General features: G+C 36.1%; 1 protein-coding gene across 1 annotated transcript in view; it reads left to right on the top strand.

Annotated features, from left to right (window-relative positions):
• LOC150110118 (glutamate receptor-interacting protein 1-like) overlaps positions 1–24,700 on the top strand; it is a 311,102-nt gene that overhangs the window by 60,767 nt on the left and 225,635 nt on the right. Inside the window, exon 6 of the mRNA XM_090397962.1 lies at positions 19,821–19,980. Coding sequence (XP_090254088.1) covers positions 19,821–19,980 — 160 coding nt within the window. The remainder of the gene's footprint in view (positions 1–19,820; positions 19,981–24,700) is intronic.

Below are 24,700 nucleotides of genomic sequence, written 5' to 3'. Positions count from 1 at the left end.
CTCTATGCTACTTTTAGACAGAGCCTGTTGATTTTCATAATTGATTTCATAATACACAGCATATCCCCTTTCGGACGTGTATACCGCAATGCGTTATGGGAGGATTACTGTTCACACCGGTTTCGATCTTTATTGATGTCCCATCTACTGGACGCCAAATAGAAATTAGCTTATGTTTAGTTCTAATCATTGACAAAATTGCTTCTGATGGGAATCTTGTGGAGGGAATTCTGAATAAAATTTGCGTGCTGCTTCGCACGCCAAAATGTCATAGTGGGTTGTCATGGCGGATTTGGTGGACATGCAAACTAGGACTTTTGTGCGTTGTCATGGCGGACATGCAAACTAGGACTTGTTCCAGCGAAAATATAACAATTTGACGGTAAATTCAACGTTGACAAGAAATTGGAAAATATCGACAAAGACAAAAGGGGGGAAACTACTGATTGATAGAGTGGAAAAAATGAATCAGAACTTAGGATTTTCCAGGTATGAACTTTTACTTTTTGCAGAAATAAGCTATTAAATTTAGTCATCTCTCGTATGGTAATGGCAACACGCCACCAATGGCGTTTTCTTTCTCCATGATGAAATTAAAAGTGTACGCGATTATGAACTACTGTTCTTGCAGTGGTAAGTATTGATAATATAAAGCATCCATAAAAGCGGAAGACTTATCGCCGGAGGTTTGCTCTAGTGAGCACATCTATTGTATCACTCCTGAAACTTATTCATCTATTGCACTCTTTCACGCAATATCACCGTAAACCATTCTTAACAATAAAATTATTTTATTGCTAAGAATTTGTATTTTTTTTTGGGGGGGGGGTAGACTATTTGTGAAATTTGCATATGAGAATATTGCACTACGAAATTGTATATTATAAGTATGCGTAATATGCGAATACTGTGTGTAATTTACAGTAAGAAAAAAAAGTAGCGACTTATCTGGAGAAAAAAAAGTTTGACCACAACCTGGCTAGAGTATTATGTGCGAAACTGCAGAGAGAGAGAGAGAGTTAACGTGCTTATACAGCAAAAACTGAACTTTCTTGATCAGTCGTTAGCTGTTAAGATTTGTCAGTGTTCCCATCTAACTAAACCATCAATTGATACTTTCTCCCCACCACCTCCCCTTCTTATAAATGAGAAAGAACGATCAAAACACAGAATCCATTAATACACAGGCACCTTCAGAGATAACGGAATGCCTTCACAACTATAAGTTTATTTCCCTATCTTGTGTTTCTGGTTCATTTGCTCGGATTCTAGCAGATATCTCCCGAGACAGAGATAACCTAATTTATCCTGCTGCTGTAAAAATTGACAAGGTTATAGAGAACCGCTTTTTATCATGCTAGCTAGTGTTATGGTTGAAAGGCCTTTCGAGATAACAATAAAAAAAAAAAAAAAAAAAAACTTGGCTTCTCTAATTTAAAATTCTATTAAATTTAGTTGATTTGCGTACGATGAAAGCAAGGTAACTTTAGGTATAATTTTAATTAGCATTTCACCCTCGTTAATTATTAAAATTAACGCCATTATAGCTTAATTATTGCAATTTTGGTGATTATTAACTGATATATTATTAAAATTTAAAAAAAAAAAAATATATATATATATATATATATATATATATATATATATATATAACTACATTCCAAAATTTGCGTTATTAAAGGATGCCAAAAACTTTTCATAAATAGAAGTTCTAAAAGCCTTGGAAGAGGACTTGATGTCTAACGGAAGTGGTTTCAATAGCCTGTCATCTGTTTCTATGAAACTATTTCCATCAGAATGGATGAGAAAAGTTTATTAGCGTCGTCTATCAATATATAGTACGCTTTTGGCGCCACCCTCGTCGTCATAGCGATTGTCCGTTCACTAAGAGGATGGGAAATGCACGCTATTTTATTTTTCCAGGCAATGCAGGGAAATTGAAACCCATTCCTCACCACTCTCTTTTATTGAGTTGTATGTGCGCACGTGCCAGTGAAATAAAGGCGTTCTGTATAGTAAATGAGAAAGACATCAAGTCCCCACCCGTGCAACTTTTCTTGTTATCCTCAATGTTCTTTTCTCATAAAGAAGTAGAAATAATAACTAATGTACATTGCTATTGATAATTGACTTTCCAGTCAAAATGATTTTGACCATTGTTTAATAAATAGTGTTGAAACAAACATATTCCCAGAAAAAAACCTGTTGATTCAGGAAATATTTCAGAAAAAAATGGATATTTTTAATTTGATATTTTTGATCACTTTAGATTTCCAAGTTTGTTATTACGCTACAATTTTTTTTTTTATTGTGATGATTTCATTACTAAAATTATTTATTTTATACTGGGAAGCAGGTCCGCCGAGAGAAATTTTAGAACCCGTGACAAGTCTGTGGTCCGGGCCCCACTTTAAAAAAAATGCATCACTCTTGTTTAATAAAAAAAAAAAAAAAGTCATATAAAACATTAAACGTGCATTTAAAAAAGCGTACAATAAATTCAAAATTCGGTACATTGCATACCATACAAAATACAAACATTAAATATTTTAAAATTTTTATTGCATCCACTTCCTCACTTTATGGTTAGCGAAATCTTTAATCACCTCGTTATAATCAATTTTCATTGCCAGATCATGTTCTATTGATAGCAAAGCTAAGCCGTTTAATCTTTCCTGGAGCATTAATGATCTACAGAAGCTCTTTATTGCTGAAAGTTTGCTAAACGCTCTTTCACCCTCGGCAACTGTTACTGGTATTCTGCAAAAAATTCTGATTGAAGTACATATTTCGGGAAAAACACTTGAAGTCGAAATTTATAAATGGTATTTAATAAATCTAGTTCTGGTATAACATCTTTAAACGTGGCGTTATAAATCTTTTTTATGTGATAGATTTCGTCTTTCAGCGATGATGTTAAGTCTTTCGAATATTTATTTATTAAATTATTGCACGAGTCAGAAATTTCTTGATGATTCATTGTTTGGAATTTTAATATATGGTGAAAATAAATTCTGAATGGTTTTTAAAGATGTGAAGTTTGGAAATAATTGTATCCAGTATAACAAAATATACAGTTCTTTTAAAATATTCTTGTGTATCATCCCCATCTGCACTTTCTTCATCTGCTAGCTTTATTCTCTTCGCTTTCGACCGTTTTTTCTACATTTGGGGTTATACCCAATTCAATTGCAACAAGTGTAGCTTCAGAGAGAACATCTTGCCACTTCTAAAATCTTCAAGTTCTTTCAGAAGAGACTCAACATTTGCTGATGCAATATCAATCGATATGGTACTAGATTGCAATATTTTATTTCGGCTAAAAATTTCATTTAGACAGACGGCTAAAGAGCGTAGCCGTCTGTCTAAAACAACACTATCATTCTCGATATATGCCATTATCCTTTATCATTGTTGTATTATTACGAGAATTAAAACCATGCATTATAAACACAGTTATGACACGTCGGGGCCCGACGGTCGGGCCCTTTTCGATGCCGGGCCCGTGACAAAAGTCTCAGATGTGACCCCCCCCCTCTCGGCGGCCCTGCTGGGAAGTATTATATTAGTACAATAAGCCTATCCTTTCGGCTATTGTTACACGCTGTTCTCCTCAAGGAATTTTTTTTTTGCGATCTGTGCTAGGAACTAGAAAAAAAGGGAAAATAAGTGGCATATGCAACTAAATTAGCGAGACATGAAATGGGTTACTTATGTCAATATGGCTGATATACTTGATGTCGCTCTGGTATCCTGAAAAATGTCAGCAACTCAAATTAATCGTCTGAACAGCATTGGTATTCAAATACACGGAGATATAGTTTCAAGAGAAAAATATTAGGACGAGTGCATATAGAGAGGATAAATAATTGATAATGTAGGTCTTTGTTGTGTTATGAAAGCGATTTAACTTTTATAACGAATAAAATAACGAATTGTTTTAATTCCAGACCAGACTGTTATAGGTATCTTCATAAGTTATAAGCCTGGTTGGCCGAGCTATGGGCATGGATTTTTAATGCCTGTCTTTAGGTGGTAAATGAATTTCATGATCCAGTGTTCGATCACCGCCCTACTTATTGGAGTGAAGTGGCTTGAAAAAAAGATACCATGTTTTGTCTCTAGAACTAGTTCCTCCGGTTATGTAATTCTTAGCCAAACCACTATTAAGGTATGCTTCTGTGACGCGTCATTTGACTGACTGTGTATTAATATTCTGCTGTTTGGCGCATTTAAACTCAACTAACGTAAGACATTAGCGCGAAAATTGATCATCTAATTTACTCGTGACATTTTGGTTCTCTTAAGGGGGAAAAAACTGGTATGTTTATTCTTCGGTAAGAATAAGTCATGCTTTTTAGTAGCAGCATGTCTATCTCTCTCTCTCGCAAATGTTTCTTAATGCGAATACCACTCACGAAAGATCTTAAACGTATCGTACATTAAGCCGTGTGTGGGAGTTAAGGTAAATCCTACTCTAGAGATTTCCCAAGTCACTTCAGACCTTCAGTACTCAGGATGGTGAGATCTGTCTCTTACCGGTTGATGAAATTCATCTATTACTTGGATATTCACAATTCATGACACAATAGGAATTGGAAGCTTCGATATTAGTTGCAACCAGGTCGTCTGAATTAATAGACAGGCACAACTGTATACCCAGAAATATTCTTAAGCCGGAGAGATCACATCTATAAACATTAAGACTGTTCATGGATTCCAGTCCGTCCCAGTACATTTTTATATTAGTACTTTTATATTAGAGAAGAACACAGTGCCGATCCCTCCCCCCCCCTCCACACACACACAGTGTTGTGTGCCAAGATCATAGAAAGCTTCTGCTGTGCTTTCTCAGTTCTTCGTGCCAACAATCTTACATAAAAAAAATTATTGAAAGAAATACAGTATACGTTTTTTTTTTTTGTTTTTTTTTTTTTCTTTCTTTCTTCAGGCTTATCGCTGCGAGTGCTCTGTCCATCAAACATCCATTTCAAATGTATCACAGGATTATTGTTTGGGTGTAGTATTATGATAATACATAATGTTAATAACTATAAAAAAACGGAATTTCATATGATTAGAAAACGAAATAATTAACAGAATATACTTTTCTGAATAATTTTCTTTCCCTCTCTCTGGACACGTTATTCCCCAGGTATGTCCATCAGTTCACATAGGATTCCTATTCATAATTTAGGAAATGGCAGGCTACTCCTGCAATGTTAAATCAATAAATGACTTGCAGTATTCCTCATAAGGACATCGAACAACAAAAAATAAAACTGCAGTCTTGATCTGCATTCAGCGCTGATGCAACGTATTAAATTGCATCAAATCAATGGAATATAAATTCAGATAAAATATGTTGAGTGGATAATATCGACATTGTGTTAGTAATATGTATGGGGAAGATTAGCAAATAACAGAACCAAAGGAAATTTCCATTCATGATATATTTAATTTTTCACAGTTCGGGCAGAATAAGTACCATGTGAAGATATGCAAGCGACAAAGAGCTATGAAAATTTAGTTCCGTGATTAAGTGACGCTAATGTATAATCCCTTCCCCTCATCTCGTTGAGTTTATGCTTATAATGCTAATATTATGACCCAGTCATTAAATACCAAAGAAAGATGGGAAGTGAACGTCAGTGTGAAGATTGTGTTCGTAATTGTTTACTCACGAAAGAAAAATGGTAACATGATTAGCCAGTGGTCAAATAATGAATTTCTAACTGAATGTTTTGCGGCATTTTCTCGAAGACGCAGTGCGCAAAAAACGTAAAATGAACTAAGACATGTTGTCTAATCATGACAAGGCACATTCACGATCCGCAATCACTGTTCGCCAGCTGGCACACACAATATAGATATTACTAGTCATCCGTATCCTGCTTTGGCGCGACTGGTATCTTTTTTTTTTCTTTTGCTTCAAATTAAAACGCTTCGTTACAAAAAGATTGAAGGAATTTTCGCAGTCACAAATACAATATTTTTAAAGGGCTCAAGAATGTCGCATTTGTGGAAGGAAAAATGATTCTTTTTTTTTTTTATATAAAAGGAACATGAAATGGCAAAGGAAATGGAATCATTGGACTTCTTCTTTTTTTTTTTTTTTTTCCAGTGAGGGTAGGTGGTGATTCTCTGATAGAAGTGGATACATTATAACTAGTTATCGGAATCTTTCTCAACGAAAGAAGAAAAAGCCTTTTACCAAGCCATGGGTCTTTCTTTCCCACGACCCACATGCTTTAGAGGCTCGTCGATTTGTCAAGAGGACCGGCCAGGGAACCTCTCGAAACTGATGGCCTTTGCTTGCACCAACAGATAACCTCGGGTGATTTAAACTTAACTGTAAATCACGAAAATGGCTCTTAATTAAAAAAAAAAAAAAAAAAAGAAAAGAAAAGCTTAAGCAGCTCCTTTTCAGTTTGATATCCTAAAATCATCATTTTTGACACAAATCCCGTCAGTTCTTCCATGTATGTAAATAATAGTGCCGACTGTCCTGGAATTTAACCGCTTTTTTTTTTTTTTTTTTTTTTTTTTTTTTTTTTTTTTTTCAGTTTGACAATGTCCTTTCGAATTTTTTTTTCTCTTAATCATGAAAATAATAAAACGTGTTGAGATCACAGGCTAAACTGTGATCTCAATAAAATAATCAGAAAGAGGCGTTGAGGATTTCTTAGGAAGACGAATGTTTCACCTGCACGTTGTCATTGAAGAAATGCAGACTTAATTGAGTTGCCCAAACATATGTAAAATAACACTGAGACTCCGTACATACTGGATTCTCGGTATGAATGAAAAGATGTTTATAGAAGCCAAGAACCATTACATAAGTGTAAGATTGATGCAAAATAATTGTCTTATAAACATATTACTCTAAATACTAGAACTGATGACCATTATATAAATGATATTGCTACTGAGATGAGAAATGTATTCTGTCAGTAGCATGATCCAATAATTCGCATTCTCATGCGAGATTTATTTAGGATTTGTCGGATGAATACCACCCCAAAGCGCAATTTAACTCATTACTTTCCGCACTTTGGTATATAAAGTTTCACAGTTCTGTTGTTACAAATCTCTACAGCACTAAAAAGAAAAAGATGGGTGTGATATTGGTGTAACTACGTTTCTTTTCACACCTTCCTTCTATTTCAGTTAACGAGCGTTTTCTGCATGGATGTTGCTCGAAAGAAATCAGTGCAGAAATCTAGAGAGAGAGATTCGGGTAGGTTAGTAGCTAGACTTATCAGTTTTTCTACCACCTTTGAACAACGGGACTATTCGATTATCATTCTTGTGGGATTTTTTCCTGAGCTGAGACTCAGATTACAAGCAGATCAGCTGAATATTCCTTTTAGTATTCGTGCTGAGATCCCATTCTGTGCTTGTTATCAAATTCTTATGCAAGTTATGCAACAGTTCTAGAACCTCATTCTTATGCGCCTCTATCTCTTCATTAAATATTGTAAATGAAAAATAAGTATTTCACAATTCTCCCCCCCCCCTCCCCATCCAATAAAGAAAAAAAAAGCTAATAGTAAGAAGTAAAGCATGTTTTTATAAAAGCGTTCCTTAACTCAGTTGGCAACAGCGATGTTATTTGGTTGGAAAGACCCGAGTCCTTATATAAGGGCTTTTCAACCTGAAAGTGAATTACCGGAGATTTTTTATCACATGTCCTCACACGCCGTATTTCATAAGATTTTTGGAGTTGCTACTTTACTAGAAGACATGGCAGAGTCGCAACTCTCCTTCCACACAGAATTGGTATGACAATTACAACCATTCCCATGGAGGGATTCGAACTCTATTGTTTGGAGAGTGGATAGGTAACCACCAGGACAACCAGCAGGCCGGGTATACGGCGATAACAAAGTTTTTCTTCCTGAAACTTGGATTTTTAGTCCCGAAAAACTGGCAAACAGATAGTGGATTGTGTAGTACAGATAGAGACCTCCCTTCTCATCAGAGGTGTCATATAATACTGTATAATAAAATAAATTTGCGAGGTTAGCGTGATGGCCTTCTGCAATGAGCTCTGAGACTCCGTGTAGGTGCCAAGTAATCACAATAACGAAATAATTACATTATAAAAATCATCTATAAAACAAAAAATATAGAATATTTACAAAGTGGAATAAATATGTATAAGAATAAATAACTAACTTATCACATTTTTCTCGCCTTATTTGCAAAATATTCATTATTTTACTTTACATTTAATTCGTTATTTTTTTCCCATTTGCTATAATTTTGAGGGACTGTTTGTGCAACCGTTCTTGTGTCAATACTCATATTTTTAAGAAATTTGCTTTGAATAATCTTCCTCTAGCTACTGGCAAAAAAAAAAAAAAAAAAAAATCAGACATTTACTCCGTTTTTGCTCGTATATAAGAGTAGAACTACCGTAACTATTTTATGGAGTCCTACATTCACAATGCACGTGTTACTTTTTTTGCATTTGTGGTAAAATGTTAAGAATATTGCCAGTGGCTGTTTTTATAAAGTATAAGAATATTACCTCCCCCTCCCCTCCAATTATCCAGCTTTCCTAGAAGGAAAGCTGAAGATTATGATCCACTCTAGAGACCATGCGTGAAAATTTTAAAGCTACATCAGGACTCCATGTATTAGTATTCATGGATAAAATTCCTGATTGATAATATGCATATAGTAATAGATAAATACTGATTTTTATTTACCACCTTTAGCAGGTGGTAAATAAAAATCAGTATTTATCACATTTCTGGAGTGAAGGAAAACTGCACATTGCTTTTGATTTTATGTTAGGGCGAATGTGGTAGCGTCCGTGGATCGAGTTTCTAACTGAAGAAAATGTTCCGTCATTTGACGTTAATCAGTAAACGAATAAATCGTTTATGTGGTTTATGGGAACGAGTGTGTAGACGTATTCTACAAGACCGTAATTCAAATCTCGGGCATTTCCTCTGTCTAGATTGTGAACAGTATTCATTACATTGCCGTTACTATCTGCATTTGTAAAAACTGCGGGCATGGATATGAAGAGCTCGTTCAGACATACGGCAACTTCCCATAAGTGCAAGAACCATGCAGTGATTAATCACCTTGGTTCCTGTGTTCTGAATAATCACCATACAGCTTACAGCCGACTTCATAGAGTCTCATCCCTTCCAGAATGAAGGTACGTTTGAGAGGACATCACTTCTTATTCTGAAATCACGAAAAGGGTGAAACTAGTTTCATCAATAAGATACTCACTTCTATAGCGCATGTTCGAACCGAATATTGGTAGGAGTGTTTTTAAGGAATATTTGCGTGGAACTAGAGTAAAGATCAAGAACGGAAAAAAGAAAGATTTAGTACAATGTCTGTTCTCATTAATAGTGGGGAATGTTACTTTGGAGCATGTCCTCATATTCCCAGTATTTTTATTTTTTTAGATGCGGAGGAAGAAGAATGAATTATTGTTTTTGATTATCAGGTAGAAATTTCTTTGTGTTTCTCAGTAATGATATATTCCTTGCCCAGAATCAGCATTTAATCGCGATTTGAAATACTTTGTGTGGAATATTGTGATATTTTAACACACAAAACTCTGTGTGGAATGTGTGGCATTAAATTTTGCTAGATTCGTTTTTTTTTAATATAATTTGTTCTAAATCAAAAATGTTAATATAGTCCAGTGATATCTTGCGATCTGTCCCTTTCAAACAACATTGCATTGCACTGCTTATTGTAAATTGACCGGTTCACTTCCATTTTTTTTTTTTTTTTTTTTTTTTTTTTTTTTTCCCTCCTGGAAACGTGAGTTTTTAGTCTCGCATACAGAGGCGGACTGGGCAGGAGGTTCCCGATTGATCGTCTTGCGAATTGGTCTAAATTCTGCCATGTTTTTAATAATTCAAGCATCATTTTTATTCAGAAAACATGGTATACGGTCATAAATATAAATGCTTTGAAAACGCGCATGGTAAATGTGACGAAATAGCCATAAATATGGGTATTGTAAACGGTATGCTATTACTTGGTATTTATAAGCCACCGTTATTGTTAACTTTTATATATATTCCTTTCTTATTCTCACTATTCCATCTTATTATTGCGTACTTAGTTTATCTACCTTTCGCACTACGAGTTTTATGCCTATGGATACTAGAAATTTTATTTGATAAGACTGCGCCACTAGTATCTTTTAATTGGCACAAAACTCCGTATTACGGGGGGGGGGGTTGATTTTTCTCTCTCTCTCTCTCTCTCTAACACAAATTCCTTCAGTAAAACTTGACAAACAGTCGTGGTCTATTTGTACGCTTCGGCTATCTTACTTGGTTTCCCGCTCTTAAGTTCGCGTTTTTTTTTTTTTTTTTTAGGAACAGTGTTGTAAAATAAACAATCAGACAGCACTCTATTGACATATAATCAAAACACTTATTTACAATAAAAACAAGGTACATTAAATAAGCGATAGGGAGGTTACTCTCTCTCTCTCTCTCTCTACCTATCCTTTATATACTTTTGGTATAAAGAAACAAACTTTCCCTTTTCAATATTAAATGACTATACAATATAATTACTCTGTTACTTCTCTGCTAAAAAAAATTAAATTGCCGAGACTAATTTACTCATAAAGAGATTAGCTAGCTATGGCAAGTTATCTTACAATTTATATTCCAGTTAACAACAAATCAAAGGACTCTCTTATAGATATTTCTTATTACTATTTCTTATCAGTCCATCTATGACATATTTCTTAGATTACAAAAAGAATGTACATTAAAGGATGTAATACGCTTACAGAGGTTTTTTGCCACGACACCTCCCAAAGGTCCTGCATCAAAGTCACTATGGCTTTTCTTTAGTCAGAGGCCTTAGGTTTCCGTTCAGAGTCTTTTTCAGGGGGTCGCTTCGTCGGAATATTTGGCGGGTCTTGGCCTGCAATCTTCCCAGTACTCAAAAGCTCAGGCAAGAAGTTTCAGCGTGCAGGCTTGAGGATCACTCTGCGGCTTTTGGCTTTGGTTGACTTCCCGCATCACTAGGACATCCGACTAGCACTTGGCATCGGCTGTTCTCCCAATTTTTCCTCTGGCGTGTGTTCGTCGTAAAGTCTGGTCCTCTGGGTCAGACTGCTTCTGGTTCTCTGCCGACTTTCTCTGGCTCTCTTCGGTAACAGCGCTTTGCCTCTGCTCTCTCGGCAACTCGATCTCGGCTCTCCTCTGTCGGCAAACCTGGACTCTCCCCTCACGATATTCGGCTCAGTCCCCTTTTATTTTCGCCTTCTCGGGACCTTGCACCAAACCCCGAAGAAATCGGCAGTTCTCCTTGATCTTTTTGTTAAGGCCGACCCGTTCTTTCTTCTCCTCCGTGCACACTTTTTTTTCCCCTTGTATTGTTGGGCAGCGGAAACTTTTCTGAAATTAGCAGATCTCTTTGATACTAACTTTGAAGGTGTTCATGCGCAGAGCTCGCAGACAACTTTCTCACACACTTGATCGTAAACTAAACAACTTTCTTGTGTTATACATAGCTATTATACAAAGTTCCGATAACAAAGCATTGCCTTTGTTTTTGACATTCTAGAAACTTTAAATAAAACACAGTAAATACAATCTATTCTCATAGGGTTATTTACAAAACATATTTAGCATAAAACAGATAGACAAACAAGGTTATTTTTGTAACATTCTCATGAGACTTGACCTCTGTAAAAAGCGATGTAAAGCGCTTTGGTATTTCTAAGCTGCATCGAGTTTTACAGTATATTATCAAAAACAAGATATTTCAGAAGAGTTTTATAAAATGCCACAAACCGAATCATAAGAATACAAGACATTAATAGATATTTTCAAAATCACGTGACACTTCATTTGTGAATGTGCTCGACTTCCATGTTGTTGTCATCGTCGCAGAATGCAAACGGTGATGCTTACGCCATTTTGCAGCGGAGATAGTGCGTCATAAAATTCTACATCAACATATATCAGAATTAACGATAAATAGAAATATGGAGTATACACCAGAGTTAAAGCCATCCCATTAACTTCACGATGTTTTGATATTTCCATGTATAAACCAAAAGAGTTATTAAATTAAATTCAAAATCTTTTGCTGTTACGTCCAATGATTTCGTCTGCCGCATTCTCGTCCGCAACTTCATATGAACAGGAAGGTAACGAATGCAAAATTGATTATTTATGCCCGAAAAAAGATTATCTAAATTACTTTTTTCTGAATTTCTGAAAGGTAATTTTTGAATTAGAAATTTTCACGAAATTTTTGAAAAGTCACGTCTTGCGGAATTAAAATTTTTACCAGTGACAAGTGAAGTCTCAGAAATTAGAAGCATCGATATGTTTGTTGAAATAGATCTTAAAGATAAATGAACTAGAATTTTTAAAAAAAATTCCATAACATACAACGAAATCAAATCCAAATGAAATTTATTGTTAAAAGAACCTTTAATGAAATGTATTTAAAATACTTTTCATTAAAAGGTTGCATGTGGACCAAAGAGCTTTGGAAAGAAGAATGATCAGCATTACAAAAAGAGATAAAATTAGATTACTGGAACATAGGATATTGTGAAGTACTATAAAGCAGGGCCGTCTTAAGGCATGCACACACTGGGCAGTTGTCCAGCGGTTCCATGCTGATATATTGTTCAGAGAGCTCTCTTGGCAGAGTGTATAAATTACTCGACCGCTCGCTGGAACACTGAGCTGAGAAAGAGAACTGGAGATGGCGCACAATACGTCAATAACTAAATACTTTTCATACTATACTAGAAATAAAATTAAAAAAAAAAAATATTTTTTTCCCCAGGTAGTAACCCTTTGAGCAGAAATGAAGCGTACTTTTATGAGAGAAGTACAGAATTTGCATTGCTTTGCCCAGGAGCTTAAAATACTGTTAAGACGGTACTGCTGTAAAGCATGGAGATAAGTTGCCCATATTAGCATATTAAAGAAATACGAACAAAGTTAAGCACCGAGTGGATACTAAGAGAAGCAAGTCGTCAAAGAACAAGTGGAGAGATGATCTAAAAATGTCTGACATGAGATGGTGAACGTTAGCTAAAGGGAATCAACTGAAAAGTTAAGGGGAAAGGCCTATATCCAGCAGTGGTAAGAGGCTGGAGAAGAATTTAAAATACCGTAATCTTTACAAAGATATATTGGATTTCAAGAATTTCATCCTTATAAAACTAAGCGAGTATTAAAAATTAGTAAGATATACAAATGAAATATTACAAGCAGAGGCGCTGATGGATTTTTCAACAAAATTATTATCAAATCCCATGGAATCAAAAGACCCATCACTGAAGGTCCCACTGTCACACACTCAGTTTATCATGCTGAGTCTTAAATATGTTTACTGTCTCCGCACGCGCTCGAGCAATGCATCCCAATCACTAACCACTCTCCATGCAATAAAACTCGCTCCTCTTGCTCACTCTCCTTATACAGCTTCAAGGGATGACCTCTTGTTCTCTCCCTGTCTTCACCCATTCTATGCAAAACCTCCACCACATTAACCTGGTAATAACTCTCTTAACAACTTATGTCTCAATCATATGCCGTCCCCTCCTATCCACCAGTTTCTGCAAATTGAATTTTCTTAGTCTGTCCCCATACTCAACATTCCATAGAAACCACCTTAGTCAATCGTCTCTAGACCCTTTCCAATAGCTTCATCTTTTTTTTTTTTCGAACACCAGGTGACCACATCTGTGCAAAATAATCCATATATGGCCTGATAAAAGCCTTATACAATGGAACCATAACATCTTTACCTATAGAAAGGCAGTCCCCTCCGCATCATTCTCATTATCCGCTGTACTGTCCTCATAATTTTAGAAGTATGTCCCGAAATTTTAGATTGTCCATAATCACTCCCAGATCTCTCATCTACTTCCTCTAATATATTTTTATCCATTGTGTACTCTACATTCCATCTTTGCTTCTCAAATTTCAAAACCTTACATTTCGCAACATTGAACTGATAGTCCCATTTATTTTCCCATTCAGCAGTACATTCAAGTCCTTTTGCAAAGCTTTGGCAGGGGCCCCATATCAAAGGAATCCACTCTGCTCCTGATAGCGCTTCTCAACTTTGCGTCATCTGCAAACTGCATATTACCATTCATATCTCTCCCAATATCATTTACATAAAAATTAAACAGCAATGGACTCAAAACAGACACTTGGGGTATACACCAATAACTTTCCTCTTCTGGGACATCGCTCCTCCATAGAAAACTCGCTGATACCTACCGACAGCCAATTCCCGATCCAGCGCACTAATCTGCTGTTCAGTCCCATTCGTTCAATTTAATTACCAGCTTGTCGTGTGGCAGTTTATCAAAATCTAAATATAGCACTGTATATGCATAGCATTTATATGCATCGCCTTTAACAAGCCCATGCTGTCCATCAAGAATATTTTCCTATTGTCAACTCAATTCTGTATCTTGGTCCTAACTTCTCTAGCACTTTAACCACAAATTCAGACACATGGACTTGCCTGTAATTCAAAGCCATAGTCTTATTACTTCCCTTATGATTCGGACTTTTTCTTTTGGAACTTGGACTAGTGAAAGACTCGCGTTCAAAAGATATGTAAAAGTTGTTGTCTCTCCAGAACGTTCCTTCAAAACACATGGTGAAATATCAAGTCATATAGCCTTATTAACATCAAGTTTTTTCATTTCCTCATATAGCACTGACTAACATTCCCACTGCATTCAAGTTCTGCATGATATCACATTCACAAGAATGAAATGCCTTTATGAATTGCTAATTAAACACCTGAACCCTCTGCAGCTGTTATTTTCATCAATGTCATCCTTCCATAATCATTCTTTCTTCTACTGGTAATATATCGAAAAAATTCCCTAGGACTTTTTTAGCCTCATTAGCTAAGTGCTGATCGTATTGCACTTTTGTTATCCTTATCAAGCGACTCACTTTCATTCACCTTCCTCGCCTGGTCTTTGTACTTCTCATGTAAATGGTTGTTATAATCACTCATCTTGTGCTTCTTCCATAATACCTTCTTCTTCTTCCAGCTAGCATACTTTACCTCTTGATTCATCTATTTCACGCCTGCTCTGTTTAATTCCTTGGCCTTTTTGAATAAATTATGATATTGCCTCCACCAGATAGTTCTTGATTAGGGACCCCAAGCTGCATTGACATACTTTCCATCCAGTTCATCATTCCAAGTTATTGCTGCAAGCTATTCCTGAGCTTTTCATAATTACCATCTTTATAATTCCATAATCCGTTTCTAGCAGAAGCTCTCATATGGTTGGCCATCCTACAAATGATCACCTCATGGTCACTCACGCCAACTGGTAGAAGATTTGATACCCCATTTATAAAAACATTCGATGAGATGATCAAATCCAATACTCTTGATCCTCGTGTATTATCTGTTACGTACTATCTAAGGTAATTGTTTTCAAAAACTCCAGAAATTTATTCTCTTTGCCCCTAGATGCAGTCTTATCATTCCAATTTATATTACTATAATTAAAGTCACACACAATCATTTGTTTATACATTTCTTTCTCAGACATTACCAAGTCTATACTTTAAATATTTCATTCTGTTCACCTCTACCTGACAGAATACTACCTCAAAACCGCTGCCACTGTACCCCCCCCCTTGTAAATCCACCTTAAATGGGCACGACTCATCTGCTACCATCAACAGTACTTCCCCCCCCCCCTTTCTTTCCTGTCTGTCTTCATTAAAATATATATGTTCTATATTCCTGTCAGGACATCATCCTCATCTAACCATGTCCCATTTATAGAAACAATTTTGGAGAGAATAAATCCAATCAATGCAACAATTTTCTTCCCATTATTTCGAATACTTCTGGAATTAGTAAACAAGCATAACAATCATATCTGGTTTAAGTTAAGGGATATTATCCCATAATGTTTCTTAGCCGAATAAGAAACTCAAAGAGTTTCATGCCGAATATAGAAATTATATATAAAGTTCGGCGATTCCAAGCGTAAGCAAATACCTGGATAGTGCAGCAACTGACCCTTGAAGGTAGTGCAAGCTGAGGCAACTCATAGAAAGGGTGGAGCAAGCTCCGATCACTATTCTTGATATTTACCCATAATGTACTCCTAGGAGCTGTATTATTGTTCAACATTATGAGAGAAGGTCACTACCTAGACCGGTTTCGACCTTTTTTGAGGTCTCATCAGTGAGTAGGTAGACCAAGTTTGTAGCGAACAGAACTTGCATCCCTCCTATTCGGCTAAGAAACAATATGGGATAATATCCCTTAACTTAAATATGTTCATGTCGCCGAATTGAAGCCTTTGGCTCTTCATTATTATTAGTAATCATATCTGGTTCTACAAGCCTACAAACATCACTTCTCAGATGTGACTCCTCTACTTTCCCCATTCCCTTCGTCTATATTGTATATTCTAATTCTACACTTTTCCTGACACCCAAATTCTTTCCCATCCCAGGACATCTTTGATCCTTTTTTTCCCCCACTCTCACACACATTTACCTCTGAATCCAGCATCTACATGTTTCACAAAGTCTCTCCCGTTTCCTTGTTTTTGCTGTATTTCCATCATATCATTTATCTTACTTATAATACCTATCTATTCACAATCTTTCCTAGCTTGTTTCTTGCTCTTTCATATCACCTAGCACATCTCTGTTCATCAGTCATTACCTCTCCATCCAGCAACAATCTTTCCAACCGACTCATACCAAAAACATTGAAATGTAGCCTATCTTCTTTATACAATTCCATCTCTCTCGAATTCATCCCACAGATTCACAAAATGCACTCCTTTCCCTCACATAGCTGCACTAACATAGCATTCATAATTTTTGCTCGCCACCTCAATTCATCACTCTCATAACTGGGCAACACACTGATATCCAATTTAACATTTTCTTATCCTAATCATTCGTCCCTACTATTACCACCAACTCTTGCTCGCTTATTCCTCATGTCCAACGTTTCAACCATTCTGCTCATTCTACCTCCAGGTAAACAAACCTTACCTTATGCACCTTCTCATTCACCACACGTTTAATAATGGAATCGCAATAGAGAGCGCCTCTCTCAAATCACTCGTTACGTCTTTGGCATGACCATCTTTCCTTCCACTCTTTTTCACTCTTCAAATCATGCATACCCGTAATTTTTTTTTATTTCGCATGCACGTCATGTCTTGCCTCCTCTTCAACTCTATTTTCATGTCTAAATCCGATAAATGCAACACTAAGGTTCCTCTCTGATATTTTCATGCAGTTTCATATGATGCTTCTGGTTATATTTGGTAATGCAGCATCTGTAGCAGGACCCACACTGTTGTGAGAAGGATCTCCAAGGATAATGAACCGACTCGTGTAATCTGAACTTGTAGTTGAAACTGCTGATCATGTACTTCATGATTGCCTGGGCGCAACAGTAGTAGGTACTCCGGAGGTATCCCAAGACATCATCAAAATCATGGAACCTACCTTGATGTGAAGGACTGGCAAAAGACGAACCTGCAGTTCCTTCTAATGAGTGAGACACCCGGTTCAATATCTTGTATCATACTTTGTACAACCTAGTAATTCAGGTAATACAGAACAAGGAACTAATATACGAGTCTGACTTTTTCAAATGGCTCTGATTCAATGTGATGTGGTAAAGTTTCGGTTCATTATCCTTGGAGATGAACCGAAACTGATAGCTCTGACCTTTTTTTACATGTGAACGACTTTACCGGACTGATAATATCCTCTGGTATGTTTAGTTCATTCATTCTTGATGATACTTTAGTCCAGTGTTTCTCAACGTGGGGAAATTTGAATATTTTGGGGGCAATTAAAAAATGATGTTGCATTCGTCACCTCATCACTGATATACTCAAAACACTCACCATTGTCGGCGAGGGGGACATCAAAATCTTTGAGGCGTTGAGGTGGGGCATAATCCAAAAAACGTTGGGAAATACTACTTTAGTCTTTATGCCTTTACTGTTAGAACTGCTAAGAAATCTACTCCGAGGTGTAGTTTTTGTTGCACTTCGACAAGTAACAAGATTTGATTACTCGAGTCATATTGACAGGGCCGGCTCAGACGTCAGTTTTTCGGGCCTCGGAGCGGCTCCGCATTTTCAAATTTCTAAGAAAATTTGATAATAGAATTTTCGATGTTTCAGAGATGTATTGATATGGGAAATATTTTAGTATATAACTATATGTATTTAATGTTTGTAAATTATGTTTAATAAAATGAGTTTTGCAAAATATTTGCAAAAATTCTTTTTTGCAAATATTTTGCAAAAATCAGATTAATGACTTTGCTCGCCATATTTGGATAGGGAGTTGAGGTTTAGGGGGCATATAGCAAAAGTGGCTAAACTAACTCATCTAAATCAACACTTGGCTACTGAAGAATACTTTGACGAGCAGAGATAAGCAAGTTATTGTTCCTCTTTATCGAGCCTTGATAAGACCCCATCTTGACTACTGTGCCCTGGGTTTCTTCTTGATGGAAAGGAGGTAGAGAGGATCCAGAGGCGAGTGACCAAGATAATAGCTGGTCTATGGAATGAACCACACGAGAACAGGTTGAAGATCTGTGGGTTACAGAAATTGGTTGATAGGCGGAAAAGGTGTGATGTGATTGAGACATTCAAATTACTGAAGGGTTTTTACAAGATGAATTCAGAGGAAATTTTTCAGAACAGGTCTGGTGATGGGAGAACTAGGGGCCATCCATGGAAACTGAGCAAGAGTGTAGTTAGCCAGGGTATTAGAACCAGTTTTTTTACTTGGAGAGTGGTGAATGAGTGGAATAAGCTGCCGGAGTTTGTTGTGGGTGCCATGACTGTAAATGAATTCAAAGCAAATTATGATAGATACTGTGCGAATGCCGAATAGTTGTTCTTGATACGTTTAGGGCCTCCCTCGATGAGTAACTCCTTGGTTGATAAGAGTTGTCCGTAATAATAATAACTGTAAATATAATAATAAGAAGAAGAACTCGGATCACAGACTATTAATATGATTCAACTTCTCGACAAACTTAATAATATAAACACTAGAACTGGAGAAAAAAAAAGAAAAAAAAGATAAAATTTAATTAAACTCTTGCCCAATATGCACTGTATGGAAATACTGACACAATAATGATAACAGCGATGAAACGGTTATTACTGTAACTAAAAATTGTATATCCTGCAAAAACTTCATATCATGTTATCGGTTTTAGCTAAATTTAATTTGCTCACATTAGTACATAATGCGTTTTTTTTTTCCCCTAGCCTATAAATATGTAGGTTAGGAAAAAAAAATTCAAATCAGTCACAAGCCTTCAATGTTACAAAAAAAAAAAAAAAAAGAAAAAAAAAATTAAGCTCTTTCTCCCAATGGTACTAATGGTTTTTACAACCATTCTTTAGTTAGGCATCACATGAGCGGCCTGGTTGGCCGAATGGTTAGTATCCGCTCTCCAGTTAAAGCCTGCGGGTTCAAATCCCACCGTGGGCATGGATGTCTGTGAAAATACTAGTGTTGGTGGTCAGTAGATGTAGTTGGTGGAGACAGAGTTGTAGAGCAAGTGCCCTCCCTAGAGGTGCCACGTAATAATAATAACAAAACCATTCATGTGACTCATTATTTTTTTTATTCGCATGTTTTATTGATATTCTACTATAATTACAATAAAAGAAAAGTTTTACATGTAATGCTTTCTGATATTTGAGATCCTAATTCTGTCATTAATATATCAATCTCACGAAGCTATTATTTCATATAAATTCATAATTGTATTTCTAGTGGCAGAGACCATGTGTGTGTGTCCCAAGGCGATTCAAATAAAGCTAGAAAAAGAAGATGATAGTTTCGGTTTTACTATACGTGGTGGTGCAAGTTCTGACAGACTTCATTCTCGCCCTCTAGTAGTAACATATGTGAGACCCGGAGGACCGGCTGATAGGTATATTTAGCATTTTGGTATTGTGTAATGATACTGTTAACATTTTCGAAATTAGTTTTGTAGAGATACAAGAAAGGTGTTACATCAGGCATGTCAAACACGCGGGCCGCATGAGGCCCGCCGACAAGTAACATGCGGCCCGCTAAACATTGTAACCAATATGGTTATTTAACTTTTGACAACACCGAATTAAATAAACATATTTACAAAATTAACATTTCCACTTAAGATTATTTTATACGCCAAACTACTCTCAAATTTCTAAAGGAAATAATGTTTTGTTTGTCATTTCAAGAAATATTGTTACACTACTGCATAAATATCGAATTTTAACGAGCAAGTACGCGGATACAGCCGCTGACCACACCAATCGGAGGCTAGCCGTTAGCAATTTTCAAGTCATAAGAAAGTGTAGTGTTTTCTTTATAATTAATAAAGAATTTATAAAAAAATAATAATGTCGAAACTTTCAACCAGTATGACTAAATAATGATTAATTGAAGAAGAACATCGTACTTTTAAAGAAAAAGCATCATCAAATTCCTGACGTGTACCCTCAAGGGGTGTACAGGATATGAGAGTACTACATGAAAAATTTGCATCATTACTAACTTTCTATATACAATTTTCCTCCAAATCAGTCTGTTACTTGTCAAGACTCCAACATTATCAGATCTTATATTTTTATCGTCTAAGGCACTTTGTACCGTATCAAGACATCTATATCTTCTTCTGGGTCGTTTTCAGAGAACACTTGTTTTGCTAATCTTTCCTCGCCCATTCTGTTTAAGTGACCATGCCACCTGAGGTTAGCTCTACTAACGCATTCCTGGATGCTGACAATGTCAAGTTCTTTCCTAATATCCTCGTTTTTATTATGATATTGCCATTGATGCCATCTGTTCACCCCTCTAATCTTTCTCAGGACTCTCATAACTGCGGTTTCTAGTCTTTGGTCAAGTGTTTTACTTCTGATCTAGCTCTCAGATCCATAAGTTAAAACTGGTTTGAACACTGTCTTGTATACAGCTAATTTAGTTTTCTGACTAATTTCTCTCTTATTCCATATAAATTTATTCAATTGACTGCCTACCATACCAGCTTTTGTTGAATCTGCTGTCTATTTTCATATTTAATTTACCATCTTCAGTAAAAATCGTGCCTAAGTAGCCGAAACGTTTTACTTGTCTACAGGTTCCCCATTCACAACACAGTTGACATTTTCAACAATTCTACCTATTTTCATTGTCTTTGTGTATTTTAGTCTACAGTTCACATCTGAGAGCTGCTGAACTTTTATTTGCTTTAAAACTTTCTTACATGTTATTCTTTTCAATCTGAAATTCAATTTTATCCTGCTTAAGACTAAATAGTGATTGCTTCCAATTTCAAATCCTCTGTACACAGGTGTCCTGCACCAGGGAGAAAACATCAGTATCAACAATAACATGGTCAATGAGACTTTTCTTATTCCTTGCTGCTTCTCTCCATGTGAATTTGTGCATATTTTTATGTTGGAACATGGTGTTAGTAATAACCAGTCCATGTCCTGAGCAGAAATCCAACAAGCATTTGCCATTATTATTAACTTTGCTCTTTTCTCCAAATTTTCCCAAAATATTTTTGTATGTCTCGCAATCATTTCCTACTCTGCTATTGAGATCCCAACAAGGACCAACTTTTCCTTTTTCATTGTGTCAGTTGCTTTTTCAAAAGCCTCAAAAAATTCCTCCACTTCTACCTTAGTAGAACCTTCTGTGGGACCATAGGCACAAATAAGTCTCATTGTCCAGTTCCCCATTCTCATATTTGCCTACATTACTCTACTTGAGACTGACTGCCATTCAAGAAGATTAGCCTCGTATTTTGTGTTGAATACTATGGCTACGCCTTTTCCTTGATTGTCATTGCCTGAATATAACATTTTGTATTTATTGCTCAGAAAGATCTCACTAGTGTTTGTCTGTTTTCGTTTCAGTCACCCCTATTATGTCAATCTGGTACTTATCTAATTCTTCAGCTAGCTCCATTTCTATGCCATTCAGGCTTCTTATGTTGATAGTACCGATCTTTAACTCTGGTGATGTTGAGTTGGCGTGTGCTTTCAGATTTGTTCCCATAGTTGACTTTTCGATGTTCGTCCTGGTTCCCTGGAGAAAACAACAGGGCTTTGTTTAACCGGGCGACGCCTCAGCCGGCATGAAATTTTGTGATGTTGTACCATCATTTTCAATATTCGTTTAAGCCAATAAGAATACAATTTGGTCGGCTAAATCCCAAATTGTCAGCCCATCCTCGTTCGTTCAGTATCCAGGTAGATGCCCAACAGGGTGCACCACGAGAAGGTGAGGATTGGACATTAGGGCAGAAGCCCTGGTCAGTTCTTCGTATTCATTTAAAGGCTATATGGAGGTCTCCTCTGAGTTATACAGCTTTGACCCTTAAGCACCCTTCAAGAAAAATAGGAGTTAAAATATTTTTATATTCAAGAAAAAAAAATTATGCCTGATATATAGAAACTATTGCTGTTTGCAAAGAATATAATATTAAAAGGCATTACGATACAAATCATAAACTTAACTACGACAAATATGTTGGGAAACTTCGTGAAGATAAATTGTCAGAATTAAAGTTGACACTTCAAAATCAACAAAGTGTATTTACCAAACCTATTGAAGACAATAGAGCTACAGAAAAAACCACTTACTGTATTTGTTATCACATTTAATTGCATGCAAGTCCAAACAATTCACTGAAGGGGAATTACTATGAAATAGACTTCGCCAATATCATCGACGATTTTATAACAAAAAAGAAAGAAAAATAACATTTTAGAATGTTGAAATTAAAGTTTTACTTCAAAAATAAACATAGTGTTTTAATTTATTTCCCTGTAGGTCATTTTGACTTTTTGTAGTATTTTTGGTGTGTATTGAGAGGGGCGGCAAACTCGGGGATCTCCCCTGGTGGCAAAAGCTCTAGCTACACCACTGAGTTGAAGTGTTGTGTCCTGACCAATTAAAGAAATTTAAAAATTTTATGAGAAAATATTAAGGATAGTGCGGGAGCTTGCTCTGAGTTGCCTAGTGTTGTACTACCAGGTGTTGACTCATGCTTGGACTCGCCGATAGTTCTTCGGCATGAAACTCTTAGCTTTTGATCTTCCAGTTTCATATCCGGTTTTAAAATAATGGGGGATTTATTATCCCCTGAACTTAAATATAAGCTTATCTCGAAATACCATTGCTAGCAGAATTGATGATATAGCCGGGAACTTAAGGAATCGACTAAAATCAATAATCCCAACATTTCAGATCTATTCCATTGCAATTGACAAAGGTACAGATGTACGGGATATCGCTCAGCTGGCTGTTTTTATTCGTGGATGTGATATGAAGTGACGTAAGTGAAGAACTTCTAGAAATTATTCCTATGCATGATACAGCCGCTGGAGTCGATATTTTTGATGTCCTTATAGAAGTTTTGAATGAATACAATTTACCATTAAAAAAAGCTAGTTTGTCTTGCTTCTGTCATGACTGGTGTTGTTAAAGGAGTTGTTACAAATTTAAAATAAAAATGCAAAGAACAAGGTAATAATACTTTTCAACATTTTCATTGCATTATTCATCAGCAAACACTATGCTCCAAAGTTTTAAATATTGAAAATGCCCTAAAAATGTCAGAAAAAATTGTAAATTATATTCGTGCACGTGGGCTTAATCATCACCAATTTAGTAACTTTCTAGAAGATATAGAAAGTGAATATAGCGATCTACCTTTAAAAAAAAACCAACTAATGCCTTTTTATTCCCTAATAGGGAGTAGGCGAGGCCTTTATACCCTATCTAGCTTTTGGAGACTGAGTGGGCAGTTCAATCTCCACCGGTAGCCAATCAGAGATAGCTGACCCATGTCTATCACTAATTATAGCAGCCACCGATGAAGAGGCTGGCAAACAAGTGCTGCCATCTCTTGGTACCTAACCCTAACAAGATATGTCACTGTCTGAAATAATGTGGGTACTAATGGTCGATTTTCTTGAGTTTACGGGACGAAAAACCCGAATTTCCGGGAGGAAAAACCCGCTTGCCAATGCCAGAGATCGACTAACTCGGGAACCGGTCGAAGATAGGCTTAGAAAAAGTTCCTCCAGTCAGCGACTAGACTAGAACCTAGGTCTAACTTCAGGCGATCTACCTTATTATACAGAAATTAGATGGCTTTCCAATCATAAAGTTTTAAAGCGATTCTTGGAATTGCTTGACGAAATTACCATTTTTTTTTTTAGAATCGGAAAATTATGAATGTGAAATATTAAAAAATAATCAATGGATAAAGGACCTGTTTTTTTTTCCAGTTGACATTACAAGTCAACCTAATCTTAAGCTACAAGGCAAACATCAAGTTATTTGACAATATTAACATTTTCAAACAGAAATTATTGCTTTGGCAAAAACAAATTCAAAAAGAAAATTTATCCCATTTTCAATGTTGTCAATCATTATTACAAAAATTACCGAAATTGAAAATTTCAGAATATGCCAATCAAATAAAGTTATTAGAAAATGAATTCGAAAGAAGATTTTTAGATTTTAAGAAATATGAAAATCAGTTTCACCTATTTACTTCTCCTCTATCGATTGATGTTGAAACCGTTGATGACAATTTACAGTTGGAATTAATCGAAATTCAGTGTGATTCCGTATTGAAACAAAAA

The sequence above is a fragment of the Typopeltis vanoorti genome, chromosome 1 (assembly GCF_054136105.1).
Source record: "Typopeltis vanoorti isolate ZY-2024b chromosome 1, IOZ_Tvanoo_1.0, whole genome shotgun sequence".
Lineage (NCBI taxonomy): Eukaryota > Metazoa > Arthropoda > Arachnida > Uropygi > Thelyphonidae > Typopeltis > Typopeltis vanoorti.
The sequence above is the reverse complement of the archived record's forward strand: the minus strand, read 5'-3'. Positions and strand labels throughout refer to the sequence as shown.